This window comes from Silurus meridionalis, chromosome 11 (assembly GCF_014805685.1).
Source record: "Silurus meridionalis isolate SWU-2019-XX chromosome 11, ASM1480568v1, whole genome shotgun sequence".
In the NCBI taxonomy this organism is placed as follows: Eukaryota; Metazoa; Chordata; class Actinopteri; order Siluriformes; family Siluridae; genus Silurus; species Silurus meridionalis.
The window spans coordinates 15,471,187-15,490,743 of NC_060894.1; the positions used below are offsets into that span (position 1 = coordinate 15,471,187).

The 19,557-nt window shown below is 36.6% G+C and overlaps 1 protein-coding gene across 1 annotated transcript; it reads right to left on the reverse strand.

Moving 5' to 3' along the window:
• Positions 1-687: 687 nt before the first annotated feature.
• sim2 (SIM bHLH transcription factor 2) lies at positions 688-17,969 on the reverse strand. The gene is made up of 11 exons (XM_046861627.1): positions 17,109-17,969; positions 14,931-15,013; positions 13,885-13,974; positions 10,406-10,514; positions 10,030-10,115; positions 6,458-6,657; positions 5,886-5,992; positions 5,300-5,447; positions 4,677-4,839; positions 2,820-3,210; positions 688-1,999 (listed from the first exon to the last, which is right to left on the reverse strand). The coding sequence occupies exons 1-11, from the start codon at positions 17,281-17,283 to the stop codon at positions 1,341-1,343; spliced, it is 2,211 nt and encodes a 736-aa protein (XP_046717583.1). The 5' UTR covers positions 17,284-17,969; the 3' UTR covers positions 688-1,340.
• Positions 17,970-19,557: the final 1,588 nt, after the last annotated feature.

Consider the following 19,557-nt stretch of genomic DNA (forward strand, 5'->3'; position numbering starts at 1 on the left):
GATTTCACATCTCAATCTCATTCCCCCAGAGACGTCTCGCCAGGGCCTCTGGCTCACCTTCAAACGCGCGTACTTTCGAAAAAAGGAAATGCAGGAAACTTCCATAAACAAATAACGCAGCCTTCCCGTACGTAGCGCCATATGGGCTCAAACGGCGGCTATGTGATGTTTCTAGCGGATTCATAAAAGCAGAAGTAGGGAAATAGAATGATGAAAGAGCTTCTGATGGAGGGCTTTAATTTCATAGGTCTCTGTGCTTCAATAATAGAGGATCAAACCAATCATGCGCATGCAGCAGAGGTAGGTGCTGCTGATCTTGCACAGGTTCAGTGCCTTCAGATGCATGTCAATCACAGTGTATGTTTTAAATTCAGGGCTTCTTGTATTTTTTTTATAGACTCGGATGATGATTTCTTTTGCTATTAAGGAAAACAAAATCCCTGGAGGTCCCTATAGCCCACATTGAGAACCGCTGTTTTATAAATGATTAAAAACCCTGGGCTCTGATAAGTTGGATGGAGTGATAGAATTATACAAACAACATCTTCCTCGTTTTTTCTTAAATGTTTATTCTGATTCAAAGTACCTTTTTATCGTTATATATCCTGGAATTGCAATTTCATTTATGTTTATCACAAATAAGTCAACGCAGTGTCAGAAGTAAATGAATGATTTCTTTGTAATCAAGCAGAACTGGTATTTTCTGCACCTTCATGGTCATAGTTTACTGTTATTTAACTTTCAGTGTGGATTATCGGTTGTTAGGCAACACAGAACTTGAAGCAGGATCTAAGAAATTGTTTATATCTTCTGTTCATGAGCCAATGAGCATATTGGAAAAAAAGGGGGTGAAAAAAGCTTTACGGTTCACATATTATACCCATCATGCCATGTGCAAACTATGAAAAATTAGAATTCTTGCCGTTGATTTAAATAGCGGGATTTTGCTCATTTTTAGTTCAAATCAAACCTACAATTAGATTAGTTTTCAGTTCACACTGAGCGATTATGCTCTTGCATATTTAGTTGCATGTTTGTTGAGCAACCAGGAGGAGATTTAAAAAAAAAAGAAATCCCAGTTGAAAATCCCAGGTAATATTCCAGTTCTCAGCTTTCACGATCACAAGCATCACTAGCTCTGTTGTCTCAATATCGCACTAGTTACTGGCTTTGCGGTTTGCAAAAAAATAGAATATATTCAGTACCTGAATTAATGTGTTGCTTCATGCATTGGCTTGCACGAGTGCAGCTGTGTCTGAATCTGTGTTCGTTTGCAACCTGCTGGCACAAGAGTTTTAGCGTCCTTGCTGTCTGACCCCTGACATTTGACCCTGAACATGTCACCTCTCATTGCTGATGATGACCGAGGTGCCGATGTATTGCGGGATTTGGCCATGGTTCTCGGGGGAAGGGTGGGAGGCCGAGCTCTGGCCCCTGTACAAATAAGGATTGAGTTCCTCTCCTCGGTAGCTATAGCCGTCCGTCAGGTGCCCGAGTGAATATGGGACAGCTGGGAAGGAGCTGTGCTTAGCCAGAACGTGGTGAAGGTTCAGAGAGACGTACGGAGCTTGTCCCTTTAGAGCTGTCCTCTCCTCACCCCTGGTGGCTTCGCAGTGCCCACGAGCCGATTGCTGCTGCCCCTGGGGGTTGTATGGTGTCTCAGTCATGTGCAACCTACGTTTCTGTTGCAACACCATTTGCATGGGAAGGTTCTGGCTAAAGCTCTGGCATACACGTGGCTGATCATAGACGTTCTTACTCAACAGCCGGCACGGCGCAGTCATCTCGGGCCTCTCTACCGAGTCTTTACTGTGTTTCCTGGCTTCAGCACTTTCTTGTATAGGATTGTGTAGATGGCTCTGTGGTCTGTTCTGGCTGATGCAGAGATGTTCGTATGGCTCTTCTTTGAAGCGGCTGCTAGGTCTCGAGGAAGACAAACAGCTGCTGAAGTTCTCATGGAGAGATTCAATGGGAAACCTCCTGGCCACCGTACCACAATCTGCAAAATAAAAATACTCAAGGCGGTTAGTGAGGCGCATGATGTGTCCAAAACCACAAACTACGCATACAATGCACTGTTGTTACAACAGCACTGACAATACAAATACCATGTTCATGTTACTACTAATACAATCAGATCATTTGTATTCGTTCGGTGGTCCCTCTAAATTGTTGGCTGTTTTTTCTGAATAGGGTGCAGTTGATGTATGGGAGCGTGTTTGCTAATAGAATTGATTTTAATTAGGAGTTAAAAGGTTATGATTCTAATTTGTAGTCTATGAATTTTAGAGAAATGTGCTGACTCGTTTACAATTGTTTAATTCAATTAAAGTTTATTTCTGTAGCGCCTTTTCACAATGGACATTGCCTCAAAGCAGCTTTACAGAATGTAATAATTATAGAATAAAAATTTTAATAAGTGAACTATGTGAATTTATGCCCAATGGGCATGTCTGGGGTGACAGTGGAGGAAGAAACCTTGAGAGGAACCAGAATCAAAGTGGAACCAATTCTCATTTGGGTAAAACCAACAGAGTGTGATTATAAATTATAAAAAGACAATACAAACACCAGAGAGTAAGAAACATCATGAGAATTGGAGGGTGATTATGAATAATGTCTGTTCTACAGTCTAATACAGTCATATATATACAAATATAAATATCTTTATATATAAAGATATAAAAATTAGAGGTAAAAAAAAATCTAATTCTGATTACATTCGTTTATTCAGTATTGTTGATTCTTTGTTTAATTATTCATATCAATTGGCAAATCTTTATCCCCCGAAACAGCTGATTTGGACATTGTCCTCCTACCTGCATAACTGTTGCCATATGATGAGGTGATGGGGCTGCCGTTGTGTAGAGAAGGTTTGGTGCTGAGTGTGCGTGGATTTAAAGGGTGTTTGGGGGAGCCTGTGATGCCCCAGTGTTCGTCTCTGTGGACCACTGGGGCTGAGAGGAGCTGACACTCATCCTGCTCGGGGGAACTCGTCACTGGCCGCAGCTTCCTGCAGTCCTCATGGAAGCGCGTGTGAGCATGTGCACACGAATACGGCAGTGGCAGATTATAAGGAGGCATCTCTGCCGGCTCGGGGTTGGACAGTGAGACGGGACTTTTTTCCTGGTTGGCCGAGAGGCTGCATGGAGGACTCGACTTCCAACTCCCTCCTGAAGGGGATTCCAGCTTATCAGAGGGCATGGAGAGCTGGAGTGGAAAAATGCAAAACGTGTAAACAGTTAAACATATAAACACTTAAATTGGAGTCTTGCCACTAGAGTGAGTTTTGGGTTCACGCAGTTCCTCTAGAATTATTAGACCTATTTCAACCCTACATCAAAATAACACATGCACTGAGTGAAATGGCACATATGTTTAATCTCAGGGACATTCTATAGTATCTATAAAAGCCCATTTTCTAAATTATCCATACTCTTACATTAAGTGGTTAAGGAAAGTAATGCTTCCATACAGCTTGATACTATGAAAGTGCCATTTAACAGCAATTTTGAAACTTGAAATCCAAGAAAATGAATTAAATCGGACCCATGAAAACAGTGTGCACATGGGTCTACTTGCTTTTATGACCGTAATTGGGTTTCATTTTTCTTTTGGACTTCATATCCATTTTGGTTCATGTCACCATTGTTTTCAAGGTAATAAATGACAAAGGGATTTTTACGTGTGTAACCATATATTTATCCCCTAGGAAACGTGGACACAATGTATTTGTGTCAATGTTGTTGCCTCTGTTTATGTGAGAAAATAACATTATAAAAACATTTTTACTTAATTTCAAACTTCATAAACTATGTTTAGGCACAAGATAAATAGTTGTTCATATTCTTTTATTTCTTAAAAAAATCTGGGCAATTCTGGCTAGTCATTTGTGCTTGTTCTTATAAAGAGTGCCTATAAGCCTATATATAGACATAAATGCTTTATCACTAATGTAATACTGATTTATTATGACGACCTTAATAGTTGTGCAGTTGCATGACTTAAAAATACACTATACACCTGCAACAACAACAACCTTATATTACATTTACAAAAAAAAGTGAAAAGTAGATATAAAAGACATTTCATACACAGGTATTTATACACAGTTTCCTTCACGACAAACTGACGTATGTTTCAAATAATTAGCTTAAAACAATACAGATTGACAATCGAAATCTTGCAGGCAAGTACACAAAAACTACACAAAACCTTTGTATAATCATTAAATTACTTAAAAATTTGCATTTGTATGTCATTTAATGATTGTAACCATTACAAATGCTAGAAACCTCCATTCCCATTATAGATTAGGACAAAGTAACGTTTTAGTCTGAAAACCATATAATATAGATACTTAGATAGATAGATAGATAGATAGATAGATAGATAGATAGATAGATAGATAGATAGATAGATAGATAGATAGATAGATAGATAGATAGATAGATAGATAGATAGATGATAGATGGATGGATGGATGGATGGATGGATGGATGGATGGATGGATGGATGGATGGATACGCAAAAAATAAAATAAAAGATTAAGCCTATATCTAAATTTCAGTAGTCATAATCTATTATTGCATTCTGGAGAACTGAGCAAGTCCATATGATTGTGTTTGTACGTGTGTGAATACAAATACCGACATGTTTGTGTACAGTATGTGTACCTGTGGGTACGGGGACGTTTTGAGTTTGGTTTTGACTCTCGATGTTTTGGCTTTCAACTGCTTGCGCAAGTCCTGTGGGGGGGAGTGGGAGCTCTTATAGGACAGGACTGGTCTGGCCCTGAGTTGCTCCTGAGACAACTGCAAGTCTTTATATTCAATATCTCTGTTGAATTAATACACACAAATGTAGGGTTAGTAAAGTGATTTTATTAATCTGTTATTTTATGCAAAAAAATAATAAAAAATGCAAGCATGGCAAAAAGAAAAATGCATTGCATACATATACATAAAGCCAGTGAACCCTTTCAGTGCATAAATTTGTTAAAGTGCAGGATATAGTTTTATTTATATAAGCCACCAATTCATATATTAAGCATATTGGACAGGAAATGAGTCCCGGGCATAATTCAAACATTCTAATCAAATAGTAACAAAGGTAACCTGAGCAATTGTAGCTGATAATAATGATCACCACCATCACATTATAAAAATAAATAAAATCAGACCTCGTAATTAGATCCAGAACCTCAATCATCCCTCCACACGAACAACTTCTTTGCACTTTATTATGACATGAACATGTAAAGATATGAAATAGGTTAAGGGTGAAATCGGGGACTCACGTGAGAACGTAGTTGACGCTAACGATGCAGTGCGGCCGAGAAGAGCGGCTGTTGTGCACGATGGTGGCGTAACTCTGGACCCAGACCCAGCCGCCATGCTTGGACAACATGCGGTAATACTTTGTGGTGACCTGCCCTTTCAGCAGTACTGCAGTGAGAGCGAAGAGAGAGAGAGAGAGAGAAAGAGGGAGAGAGAGGGAGAGTTCACGATACACTGCCGTCCTCTTACCTTTGCTACTCCGATTTCTCCAACCACAGCGAGCTCATATCCCTGTTTACTTAATATCCCTGTCTCCAAGGTGACGGCATGAATCCATGGAGAAATGCATACGTCTAATAGAATGCGTATATTCATGCCCGTATTTTACAGAAATCTAAGCAACATCTTGCTGCCAGTCTTGAAAAGTGTTCCACGGTTCATTTCAATCCCATTAAGGGTTTAATGCTTAAGAGGTTTATGAATATATAATATAATGGTACAGCATGTTTATAGTCATATTATCAGCCTGAATCATATTCATGCGGTGTTTAACACATCTGTCATGCATGCTTTAATATGCTTTGATCAGGTTTTATGGGGACTCACGTAAGTGGTGTGCATATCTCAGGTGGAACACGTCACATCCATGGACGTGCTGGTACAGGGTTTTCTCTATCAGGTCCTGCGGCTCGTAACCAGTCAATTCAGCCACTCTGTTGTGGATACAAGAATCAGCATGATGAAAATTTTAATTGAAAGTAATAATAAAGAAAATTGTGTGCAATCTGGAATCGGGGTACATTCAGGCTTTGACCACATTTTGACTTCTTTTTTAAATAAATCACTTTTTTTGCTCCAGATTTCAAAGTAAAAATAAACTTGGCATGCATTTTTATGGCATGACACTCCTGATTTGGAAAATATTTGCAATCACAGGAAAGAAAAAAAAATTGGCTTCAGAAACGGATATGAAAAACATCTAATTTGGGCAGTATAATTTGCTGAGTAAATGTAGCCTTTGTTTGAATATGCAAACTCTCCTTCACACTCAGCAACACCTTGAGAGCTGTGAACTTTTCCAGAGGCTTTGCTACATTGATTTAACATTGTCACGGGACGGCTTTAGGATTTGATCGGACTCTACATGTGCTGATGATGTTGAGTGTCATAGGCATCACCTGCTGTCCAGGAAGATGAGCTTGAGGTCCAGGCTGGCGCGGAACATGAACATGTTGCTGTGGAGTTTGATCTCTGTGATGCCGCTGGGGGGGAGGGAGTGACCCACGGCCACCAGACCCACAATCTGATAGCACGACTCATACAGACACACTTCCATCACGTACTGCCGGATCTTTAGATAACCACTGCAGTGAATCACCTGCACACACAGACAAAAACAGACAAAAATGCTGTTAATGTATTACTAATTTAAAAATGATTTATGATGGTGATTTTTGTTAGATGTAGCTACACCTTAGAGTGGCGTAAAAATAAGTCATAATATTCTTATTATATATTATTAAATTACATTTACATAAACTGAAAAGTAGATAAAAATATTTTAAACACAGGTAAAGTTTTCTTCAGGATAAACGTATGTGGATGTTTTATTTAAATGACAGAAAACAATAAAATTACAATTGAAACTTTGCTTGTCTCATGGTAGTACAAAAAAACCTTGTATAATCAATAAAATATAAAAAAACATGCACTTCTGTTTATGTACGAATACATTTAACATGTTATGTTTGAAACCTCTAATTCCATCAGTCATGTATTATATTTATTATTAGGGCTAAGTTACATTTTTAGTCAGACAACAATACAAAACAAAACAAACCCTGTACATTTAATAATAATGTGGGCAAATATAACTAATAATTCACATATGTATTTTAGTTTAAGCTCTCAGTAGTCATATTCTACTGGTGCATAATTTGACTTCTTTCAGAGTTTATTTCGAGACAGAAACTCAATTATATATTATCTGGCAACAGAAAAAGAAATGTTAATGCTTAATATTAGTAAATGTGTCTAGTCTATGTAAGCGAGTATATATATATATATATATATATATATATATATATATATATATATATATATATATATATATATATATATATAAGATTTACAAACAAAACAGATAAACATTTGTTTTATTGCTGCGCCAAGTCTCAAACCAGGCACCAAAAACCGTCATAATGCATACATCCGGCAATTAAAAACCGTTCGTGTGGAAACATAGCTCATAGCGTTTAACATAGCTTTGGTATCCTGATGATGAATTTAAAACACTATAATTAATTAAAACATTTACAAATATATTAAGTCTTTATGCTTTATGTTGAGTTTGGTTTCACTAATAATAAACATACATTTGCATAAAGCATCCATATCTGTCCATGATTATAGCATTAAAAACTTGAAAGTATTAATTTAAGGGATATTTAGAATGGATAAAAATGTGCAATTATGTTGCGATTAATCACGAGTTATAATATATATATATAATAATTCGTGGAATGTTTTCATGGAGATCATAGGAAGAAAAACAGTAAATTCTCTCCTACTTTACATTCATAATTATATATTTTTAGTCATATTGCTTTATTGAATATCAAAACAGGTGAAATTAAAAGTACCGTAATTTACACACAAAAATGTGTTATCCAAATTACAGATTGAAAGTAAATTATCACTAAGTAGATATAAATCAATTACATTTTAAACTGCCTCTGTATATGTGATAATTCTATTATTTAAACTATTATTTATTTAACAGTTGATGATTTTTTTTATTTTTAAAATGATTTTTTTTATTTTTATTTTTTATGTTGAAAAGTGAAAGTTAATAAAGTTAATCTAGTACTATGACATTAATTTCATTGCTTAATATTTCTGTGTTAAGGACCATAAATCCAAATTGCTTGATATATTGCTTTCAAATAGAATATCCCATCTTGTTCGGATGCTGGGGTCAGAGTGCAGGGTCAGCAATGATACAGCGCCCCTGGAGCACAGAGGGTTAAGGGCCCTTGTTCAAGGGCATAATAGTGGCAGCTTGGCGATATAGGGGGCTTGAACCCCCAACCTTCCGATCAGTAACCCAGCTCCTTAGCCAATAAGCAAAATTTGCCTTTTTTCTCTCACTGTGCATTTAGTGAAGAAAAAAAAACTGTTTAGGCATGAAACTTCTTGCAGAAGAAAATTCCATCAGTCAAAAAGACAAAATTTAATGCATGCAATTTATTCTTGACATTTATCTTAAGTAGAAGAATGTGTCTGCTGTTGTAAGGTTTCACATCACGCACACACACACACACACACACACACACACACACACACACACATAAGGACATACAACAGCTCCTCCTCTTCAAACTCACCTCTTGTTGTCTGGAGAGCAGATCTTCCAGAGCGGGATATGATGATAGATGAGGAAAGATGTGTGTGTGTGTGTGTGTGTGTGTGTGTGTGTGTGTGTGTGTGTGTGTGTGTGTGTGTGTGCTATGTGTGTGTGTCCTCTGAGTATGTTCTATCTGTGCTTATTCTGGTCAGATGAGCTCTGCCTAGGGTCTTGATGCTCTTTAATAGGACACACACACGCTCTTCCCAGCAGAGACCCGTTAGCCTCAATTATCGGGATCTGCAGCTCTGCCTCTAAATCCAGCATGATTCATTCACTCTTTAACATACCGAGCTTGTTTACTGGCCATTTTAAATTTCAAACAAATTTCCAAAAACAATCGGAAGGATGATTTATGACTGAAGGAAGCAGGGAAGATTTCTCCAGCGCTGCTTGCATCCATGCTCACACGAACAGTGGGAACACAAACCAGCTGAGCACGAGAGAGATACGTGATCCTTGCCGATTAAAACGTTCCTGGTTCGCATTTTTCTGGTTCAGATACTTTTGAGGAAAACAGATAGGTCCATTGTTTCTGCATTAAATTAATGCAACTTGGGACGTTCAGTGTCTTCATTACTATCAGACTTCAAAACAGTACTAATCCTATTCTCTTCTTATATCTGACAAAACATACAGCCATATACAAAAGCCCATAATGAATAAAAGAGTTTCATTAGACGGGAATGAATGAAGCACTGAATAAAATGGCAATCATGTATTTATACTACTGGCAAATCAAAATGGCAAAATATGACACGTTTAATGGTCTTAACAACTTGTCACGGGAATTCAACAAATACTGTAGATCTCTGGTCCCTGATCTATAAATCCTGGTTCTTTTTATGAGCTTGTTATTAGGACCTTGATAGGCTGCATTAGATGTGACAGATTTTGTAAATCCAGATTAGGGAGTCTTCCTAATGCATTTGTTTTAATCCTGTTCATTTTTTTGACCAAAGATTTAAAAATAGAGAAAGTTTAATATTTAATATAGTTTATTTTTTTATCCCCTGCAATATAGACTGATATAGGGCATTTTAAAAGTAGAAAACAAAACAGCATTATCAGAACAAAAGTTAATATATGTGTAAAACATGATTTGAAAATCTCAATGATCACACACACAGTGTTATTGATCACATGCCTTTGTCCTGTTTGAATATACTTGACATCACTCGCTTCTTTTCGTAGTCCTACAGTGTTAATCGTCTCGTTTATATCCTAAGGCCTAAAATATCTTCACTCTGCAAATCTAGCCTTCGAATCATTTACAGTGGCGATAAACGGTTGAGTTTGGAGATGTGTTTCTTAGCAAAATGTTTACAGTGAGTAGTAGATTACCTTGTAACCACCGCATGTCAGTCCTGCGTTCCTCTTGGCCAGTACACACTTCATCCTAAGGAAGAAGGATCGCTCTATCTCGTACTCTGAGACACACATAAATATGACAGATCAGCACTGTGTGTGTATGTGTGTGTTTGAATATTCAATGTTTATATGAATGTGTTCTCATATTCATATAAAAATACAGTGTGTGCATACGTGTGCATGTGTGTGCGTGTGTGTGTGTGTGTGTGTTTGAATATTGAATGTTTACATGAATGTGTTCTCATATTCATATAAAAATACAGGGTGATACGTGTGCATGTGTGTGTGTGTGTGTGTGTGCATGTGTGTGTGTGTGTGTGTGTATGTGTGTGTGTGTGTGTGTACTAACCTGGTAAAAAGTGCGGGTGAAGTGGCTGGTGAGCGCTCAGCACTGCAGTCATCTCATCATGGTCAGACGGGTGGATGTACTCGAATATGCTGTTACCTGTCAGTTCAACCTGTGAGAAAGAGAGGAGCTTGAGATTATAGAGAACACCGCACACATTTGTCAGCATTGTTGTGTTGGATGTGTTTTAATTAATCAGATCACTAGAACATTTTAGGTAAATGTAACCATGTTCCAGATCAGGATTAGTTGTAATCTCTGACATTTAAGAAGATTACCTCAACTCACAGAAATGTCTATTTGGTGTGTGTGTGCATGAGTGTGGGTGGTTGGTGTGGTGTTAGGGCTAAAGCTAAGCTCCCAGTCCCCTGAAATGGATCTATGTCTCATTCAAAGAGATTCAGGCTGATTCAGTTGCGCTCTAAAAAGACACTGACACCGGCCAAAGCAAAGGGTTAACGTCTGCGAAAAAAAAGGGGGGAGATGATTTGCATGTGAAAACAAAAGCCGAGTGCAGGGTGGACTTTGATCTATTTTGCTGCGCAAATTAGCAGGGCAGGTCGGAGACGGCGAGGGCCACCGCTCGCCACTTCAGCTACAAATTGCTTTCTAAGCAGCTGCGGCTCAGGATCTAAGCTGAGCTTTGTGGGAGCTGCAGCTTAGCGATGCGTCCGCATACACAGTGTCGATGCTGAAGGCATGCAAAGTACACGAGTCTACATGCACAAACCTTTCCAGATTAGGAGAGCACTGATTGAGTGAGGTGATGTCATCATTCAGAGACTCACATCTGAGTATGATATGATTCAAAACATTTTTACATACCTGCACAAAACTTATAGAACTGTTTATAGGGTCTTCTACATTTTCTCCAATTTTTCTATTTTACGATTTTCTTTTATTTCCTCTGTGAAAGCATTTTTTTTTATTATAATTTTTTTTTCAAATTACACAATGACCAATAAGAGTAAAATAAATTAGAACTATATTATATTTAATATTCTTTAAAGAATTCTTAATTAATCTTTGCACACAATTGGCATTTTCCCAGCCAGGGCAAATGTATATGTATATTAAGTGTATATTTCTAAAGTAGTTTTTACTCAAAACAAATGTTACCCAAAAACATTTGTTTTGAGTAAAAACTACTTTAGAAATATACATTTATAAACACATTTGTACATAAGCGTTACCATAACTTTTTTCATTGCTAATGGACAGAAATTCCCATGTGCATTCATCAAATTGTCTTTAAGAGAATGAAGCAACATTTATTGAATTGAATGTGTTCTAGCAAGAACGTGCACCTTTTGTTCGAATGCTGAACAGCCGCAATACGCAGGTGCTTCGGCATGAACAGCAAGTTTGTTATTTGCATAGTACAGTGTGTGTGAGTAGTCTATAGGTAGTGCTCATTTGAGTAAAGTAAAAACAGCATTGGATTTTAAAAGTACCAACAAAGACCCAAACTAGGTGTGTTACATGAGTGTTTGTGTGTATTTATAGGAGTATGTGACGCTCACGTGTCAAACACGCCAAACACATGTTGTACATACCCCATACCTTTTTAATTCGCACCATTCTAACACACAAATCAAAATCAAATCCCTCATTTTCTTTGTCTGTTGTTTTTGTATAAACTGATTGAATCCAATTAAAATCACATGAATTTTTTTTTTTTGTTAAAACATAGTCTCATGATTAAAAGTTACAATTGGCTGCACTTGCAAGAATATTAATATATTTAATTTGGTTTTAAAGCTAAATGCAACACATGGTGCACTCTTTCATGTTTTTTCTTGCACTCTCTCTCTCTCTCTCTCTCTCTCTCTCTCTCTCTCTCTTACACACACACACACACACACACACACACACACACACACACACACACACACACACATACACCAAGTCACTTGCCACCAACTCTGAACAAATATACAAATCAAATATACAAATCAAATTCCAAGTCAAATCAAATATAGATATCGAATACAGCGTACGATACGCAATATATTATATATGGTATATATTATAACATATATATACAAATATGTTTGCTAATTCAAAACACAAAAAACATTAGCCAATTAAAAGTAAAGAATCATTTGCTCAGCAACTCAATAAAAACCTCACTCAGCAGTCACTTTTTTTAAATCAAAACAGTAGATCACAAATAGGCACACTTAAAAAAATATGTTGCAGACTCATATTTAATTACTTTGTGCACTACACTTGAAATCCCATTTTTATCCACAAAACGTTTTTATCGTTATATCGTCCATTACATTCCCCAAAAAAACTCTATTTACAGGAATGCTGGCAGTTCCTTATAAATAAAGATAGCAATCCTCACTTTGCACAGTCATCTTTACAACACACTTATTAATTGCTTTTGAATCTGAAACCCTGTTCATTTGATGTACTGTAATTGGAAAATCCTTGCAGCACAGTAGACAGTATTACACATGCATGCAAATCAAATAAAAATGGCTATGCAAAGTTTATTGTATTATTGGTGAAAAGCTAGTTTGCTATTTACATGACCTGTACATCCTGTAGGTAAAAGGAGGCTCTTTTTCTTGTATGTTTTTTTTTTTGTTGGTTTTTTTTTTTTTTGACGCAGGAAAGAGAGCGAATCTTATTTCTTAAAATTAATTACCTTCAGGTAAAATGCTTTGCCTACATTTTCTTAAAGTCTCCCATTGTTTCATGGATTTGGTTTTAGCTTACAATGTGAACACAGACATGGAAATGACTATTACCAGAACAACCCTGAATTCCTGAAGTATATGTTATATTATATTTACATTTATGGCATTTGGCCGATGCCCTTTTCCAGGGTCACTTACAAGTAGTATATTTATATACAACTGAGCTGTTGAGGGGTAAAAGATTTGCTCAAGGGCTCAACAGTTCTGGGAATTAACCACCCAACTACTCATGACCTACTGTAACCACTCATCTATCACATCATCTATTTAAATAGCAGAAAATGTCGCAGCCAAACAAACCATCACACAATTAAAAGAATGGGTTCTTTTTTTCAGATTGCTTAAAGCTCAAATCCTTATGGAGTCCACAAATGCTTTTCCGTGTTACCTTTTTATTACTTAGCAGACCGAAGCTTACTCAACCAGATATGCAACAGCGGATATATAGTGACATTTGCATGACCTAAACCTCAGTGTTTTCAGTGTGCTTAGCAAACACGCTTCATGCTTTTACATCCCACAAACTGCTGTATTGAACAAATCCTGCCCGAAAGATCCCATCAGGTCACACAGCTCACCACACACACACACACACACACACACATACATACACCATCAGATAATATTCTCCAGCTTAGGCATTTACTCTCTATTGTTTCACATATCAGACAAATACATTTTTCTCAAACAGGCATATCAGCATGGCCTGCTTCTGAACCTGGTCTCAGATTCCTTCAATAGAGTTTACACACAGGGTAGACATGGACTCACCTGCGATAAACCCAGGTGAACTGAGGCCGTCTCAGAAATGTACATGATTTTACCGTCTGAGGCGACAACAAACACAAAGCCGTCCAGAGTCTAGAAAAAAAAAATCAGAAGTCGAAATATTTCAAGTGTGATTCAATAAAAAGAATGCAATTAAAGTTTTAAATTAACTGCAAACAGCATAATACAGAAATGGTGACACTTTTATTATTACATATTTTTAGAAGTGGTATTTCAATGTAATACGTTACATGGACAAAAGTATTGGTTCATCCCCAAACACAAATTTGAAGGCACACATTTGTGTAGGATGTGTTTCAGCTGTCACTTAAACTATAAGAGCCACATCTTTTTCAGCATGGCGATGCCACTGTGCACAAAGCGAGTGCCATGATGATATGATTTGCATTGTTTGGAGTTGATATTGATTGAGTTGATATTGAGAGATATTGAATGGGCTGCTACCGAGCTCCAAACTCAATCCTACAGAACACCTTTCATCAATACCTTACTTTTTAATGCCCCGGTGCCTGAAATCTCTACACTAACACTCAAAAATCTTCCTAGAAGAGTGGAGATTACTATAACAGCAAATTAAATTAAATGTGAATTAGGATGTGAAGAAAAGCACAATCTAAAAGCCAGGTGTCCACAAACTATTGTCCATATAGTGTAGTTTAAAACATGACTTATAGTCATGTTCATATAGTTTAGTTTGTCCCCCAACACGCACACACACACACACACACACACACACACACACACACACACACACACACACACACTTCTCAGCAAAGAACAAACCCAGAATGTTTCAATTAAATGAAATGGAAAACACTGCAGGTGGCTTTGCTTGAATAAGTGTCAAATATAATATTGTAGAAAATTAAAGAAAATTATAAAAAGCAAAAATAATAATTAATATTTTTTATAATAATTTTTATAATAATAATAATAATTATTATTATTATAACAGGCAGAAGCAACACATACACCCGTGTGTGTGTGTGTGTGTGTGTGTGTGTGTGTGTGTGTGTGTGTGCACTGACCTGCAGCAGGTGCGCTCCGAGCTCTTTGGCCACAGAGTCAAGCGGACTGCAGCGCGCCGCCTCGACCCAAGCCTCCCCCACACCTTACACACACACACACACACACACACACACACACACACACACACAGTAAAACACATGGATATTGATCACACTTCAGGGTGCTGACAAATAATTCGAAGGGCGTATATATCACTATAATTAAAAAATAATAATATCTCGGTTCATCACACACACACACACACACACACACATACACCATTGTACTCATTATCGGCTTTTATTAGCTTCATCTAGGTGCAATTTCTTTCTCTCGTTCGTTCTTTTTTTTTTACATTTAAATGTGCTTATCTGACTTTATTTCGCGAAATACATTTCGAAACAGCATTTATTGGAGCCAGGCGTAGCGTGTAGAATTACGATTATTTCTGTTCGGGTTTTGGATTATTTTACAATTTGCAAAATATTAAAAACATTTTTAATAGATAGATAGATAGATAGATAGATAGATAGATAGATAGATAGATAGATAGATAGATAGATAGATAGATAGATAGATAGATAGATAGATATTATTATAATTTTTCCAGATATGAATACTAAGATATTAATTTGACTTATAATATTAAAGGCAAATATTTGCCTTATAATATAAGCCGGCCTTGGTCAAGAGCTGCCGACATGCATCACCTGCAGTCTACAATAGCTATTTATTTATTCAATCTATCTATCTATCTATCTATCTATCTATCTATCTATCTATCTATCTATCTATCTATCTATCTATCTATTCAAATTACATATATATGTATATATATAATTCAGTATAAATGTATCCACCAGAAGGAGTTTTTATGCTATTTTTATAAAAACCGTTTTCTTAGAAAAACACAACTGTGTGAATGAGCCAAGACTTAAAAAGCCACGGATTTGACTAAAGGATTATCTTCCACTATTTCATTATGAGTTCAGTGTGATTAACACATTCACTGTGACTGAGGCAAATCTACAAGATCGCTGCGTAATTTAACGTTAAACGTGTAAAAGCTGCGATATTTCGATACACGATTTCATCTATGAATTCAGGAGAAATTCACATGTTGACGTCTGAAGGATGACTCGAGAATCAATGTTGTATTTTCCTAGCTTTTAATTGTGGATGGCTGAAAAAAAGTTTTTAATTAATCTCGTTAATAAAGTATCATTTTGGTCACATTGATAAAATCCCAACCAAATGTTCCTTTGCTTCGATGCCGAATTTATTATACTGTAAATTATTATTTTTTATTTTTTGCATCTTCTGAGTGAAAACGAATTCTGTATCGCTCGTTTTCCTTTTATACGTTGGAATATTTTTCTGTATTTTTTCTCTTTTATCATTCTTATTCCTGTATTTATTTGTATTTTAGTTCACGTATATATTCGTATATTTTCGTATATATTTATTTGCCAAACTTCATAAGCTGTATCATAACGCGAATACATTACTAGAGCACATAAACATACATACAAACCAAAAAAGCCTTACGAAATAATATGATTATTCTTAAACATGCCAGTCCTCAGGATGTTACACTGTGCAAACAATACTATGATATCAAAACAATCTAACGATTTATTATTTTTTTTCTTAAAGACGAACTGCTCCTGAAAGACCAGATTCATAGGGCAGTAAGAATTAAAGCCACACGCCTGGTGAACTATTTTACTATTGTAAAAAAAATTCGGCGCAAACGTTTCTGCATTTTCCCCAGTGTAAACACATTAAAAAGAAGCGGTTTATTTTATGGCATAATTATAAGAATGCAGGATACTAAGATTATTACTGTATGTGAACAGTAAAACATTGCTGGTTTTCCAAACCAAGATTTTTCCTACAGTAGAATCAGGAATATAACACTAAAATGTGTTCATAAAGGAAATCGATTATACAATTCGCAATATAAATATTAAAACTAATTATTACTATATAAAAAATGAATAATACAGCAGAATGTTCAAGTGAATTCTGGTGCTACAATAAGCTGAAATGAGAAAATTATTTGCCAAATTAATAAAGAAATAAAAAGTTGTGTAGTTTGGAAATAACAGCTATATGGATTTATTTCATTTCTTCTCCAACACACTTGGGTGATAAACCGCTTTATTTCTTCTTCGTATGTCTTGGGGAAATCTTACCGTCGGGAAACACGGACCTCATCTTCAGGTAGCTGGAGGTCAGTCTGATGATGGAGGCCTTGTCCAGCTGTGAGGTGATGGCCGACGGCAGAGGCAGGAGCTTGGCGAGCTCATAAAACTCTCCGTTTTCTTTCTCGCGTCTCGTTTTGGCCGCATTCTTGGACTTTTCCTTCATTTCGGACACGTCGCGACACCGCCGCGCATAATAAAAGCCCACCTCAAACTTCGGGGGGTTTCGCTCGTGCGCTCTTTATTTTTTGCACTATAAATGATTTCAAAGTTACCAAACGTGGTCACTGGAGAATAATGTAGAAAGACTGACTATACCACAAACATTGCGCCACAATCCTCTTCATTACATCAAGCTGCACGATGCATGGATTTATAAAATACTGTCAAATATATTTTTGCTAAAAATCAAGCAGATAAATTCCCCCTAAACGATTAATTTTATGCATGTATCCGACCACCCATAAGGCCTACAGTAAGTGCAGTAAACTCGACAACAGTTCATCCTGTGTATTCATTCTGCTGGATCATCTTTTCCGGTTCCACTTGGTTAACCTACCCATGGTGGACAGAAGCTCTCAGGTGGTGTGTTTAGTCTGTAAGTTCTTCTAATGATGACAAATCCATCCAAAAGCTTATGTAAGCTCTAGTAAAAAACTCTTGTCATCCGATCTAAGATGATCATCCATGCTTTATGAATAAATCCCACTCCTCCTTGCAAGAAGGTTCTTATAAATAACTCGTTGAAAAAGTCTCTCGGTTATCAGAGTGTGTATTCCTCATTTCCGATGCGGTTTCTGCTGCACTGCCTGCTTTGTTCCGATGTGATAATCCTGGAAGATAAAGTGATGATATTTGGAGTGTGACCTGCTAATAGACCCCTCGGCATGTGCATGTGTGTGAGTGTGAGTGTGTGTGAGTAAGAGAGAGAGAGAGAGAGTGAGAGAGAGAGACATGGAACATAGACTAGGAGGCAGAATCTCTCGTGACGTCACACACTCCCGGCTATGAGCCCTTGGGGGGAAAAGCTGCAAAAAAGCAAAACAAGAAGTTGAATATCTTCATCACAGTTGGTTGTCTTATTACATTATGATTGATCTGGTGTCAATGTAGGCTATGGACGCACAATTACCAACTGCTCAAACGGAAACACTGTTACATGTTGCTACTATAAAAGGCAAAACAAACATACAAACAGAACCACGCACACATGGGGGGCAATTACTTATGAGCCCACTATGGAGTAGTGATAAAATCGAGCAGTCGTTGCGCATTTGCGCGTAAAAACAGCGCACCAAAAGCGCACAGTTGTAATCTTCATTCAGCGGCGAAATCTGCACAGAAATGCTGTAGTCTTCATTACATATGTTTCGTAGTTAAAATAATTTTTTGGGTTTTTTTTTTTAAGCTTAATCTTCAAAAAAAGATGTCCAAAGCAACCTTTGAATTGACTTCTTGTTTTGTGTTTTATTACAAACCTGTCATAACCAGCAGAATATAAAAAATCATTTTGTTTTCTCCCAAAACAATAATAATAAAATAATAATAAAAAGTAAAAAAAAAAAAAAAAAAAAAAAAAAAAAAATCTAAAAAAAAAAATCTAATACAAAGTTTAGCATAAACTTTAATAATAATAATTACAAAAAAAAAAATATATATATATATATATATCTATATATATATATATTTAATTATTGAGTATTTAGCAGATTTATTTGAATAGGAGGGTTGGTTGTGATACCCGGGATATCAATTTCTATCAACTGATGGATTATTATAGAAAGCCCAATGTAAAATTTCTCTCTCTCTTTCTCTCTCTCTCTCTCTCTCTCTCTCTCTCTCTCTCTCTCTCTCTCTCGCTCGCTCTCTCTCTCTCTCTCTCTCTCTCTCTCTCTCTCTTAGTCTAAGCACAATAATCACCTGCATGGTCGATCAATTAAAAGATGATACCATTTAGTCATTATCACCCTACCATGTTCTATTCCATGTGTCTATAAACATGCTGAACAGATCTAAGTTTGATGTGATTTCCAAAATATTCAGTTTAATTTGATTTGACAATGAACATCAGCTTTACAGAGATACAGAGGTTATAAAATATGAATTTATATGTTAGTGTCTATACGTTTGTTCTTTATATGTTTATCCCTAATGAACGAGCCAGTGACAAGAGCAAGGAAAAAGAATTGAAAAGAACCAGATTTAAAAGGGAACCGATCCTAGTCTGGGTGGCACTGAATATCTATTCGTTAATAAAATATCTGTTTATTTCTCACCTATAGAAGTTCGCTCTATGAGAAATGCTGCAAATTGTAGGAGGAATGCTCATGAAGCTCATATATAGTGTAACATTAATGTAAAGAAAAATTTCAGGCTCTTCAGATGACTGAAAATGTCAGTGCAGGATGTGATCAGATTGTCAGCATAACATTTAGAAGTA

Excerpts from the sequence above, each read along its gene's own strand:
- sim2 (XM_046861627.1), bottom strand. The coding sequence starts at position 17,283 with ATGAAGGAAAAGTCCAAGAATGCGGCCAAAACGAGACGCGAGAAAGAA. Across the intron at positions 13,975-14,930 it reads TCGGAGCGCACCTGCTGCAG|ACTCTGGACGGCTTTGTGTT; the intron begins GTCAGTGCACAC and ends TTTTTTTTCTAG. Across the intron at positions 5,448-5,885 it reads GAGATATGCACACCACTTAC|TACTGCTGAAAGGGCAGGTC; the intron begins GTGAGTCCCCAT and ends CTCTCACTGCAG.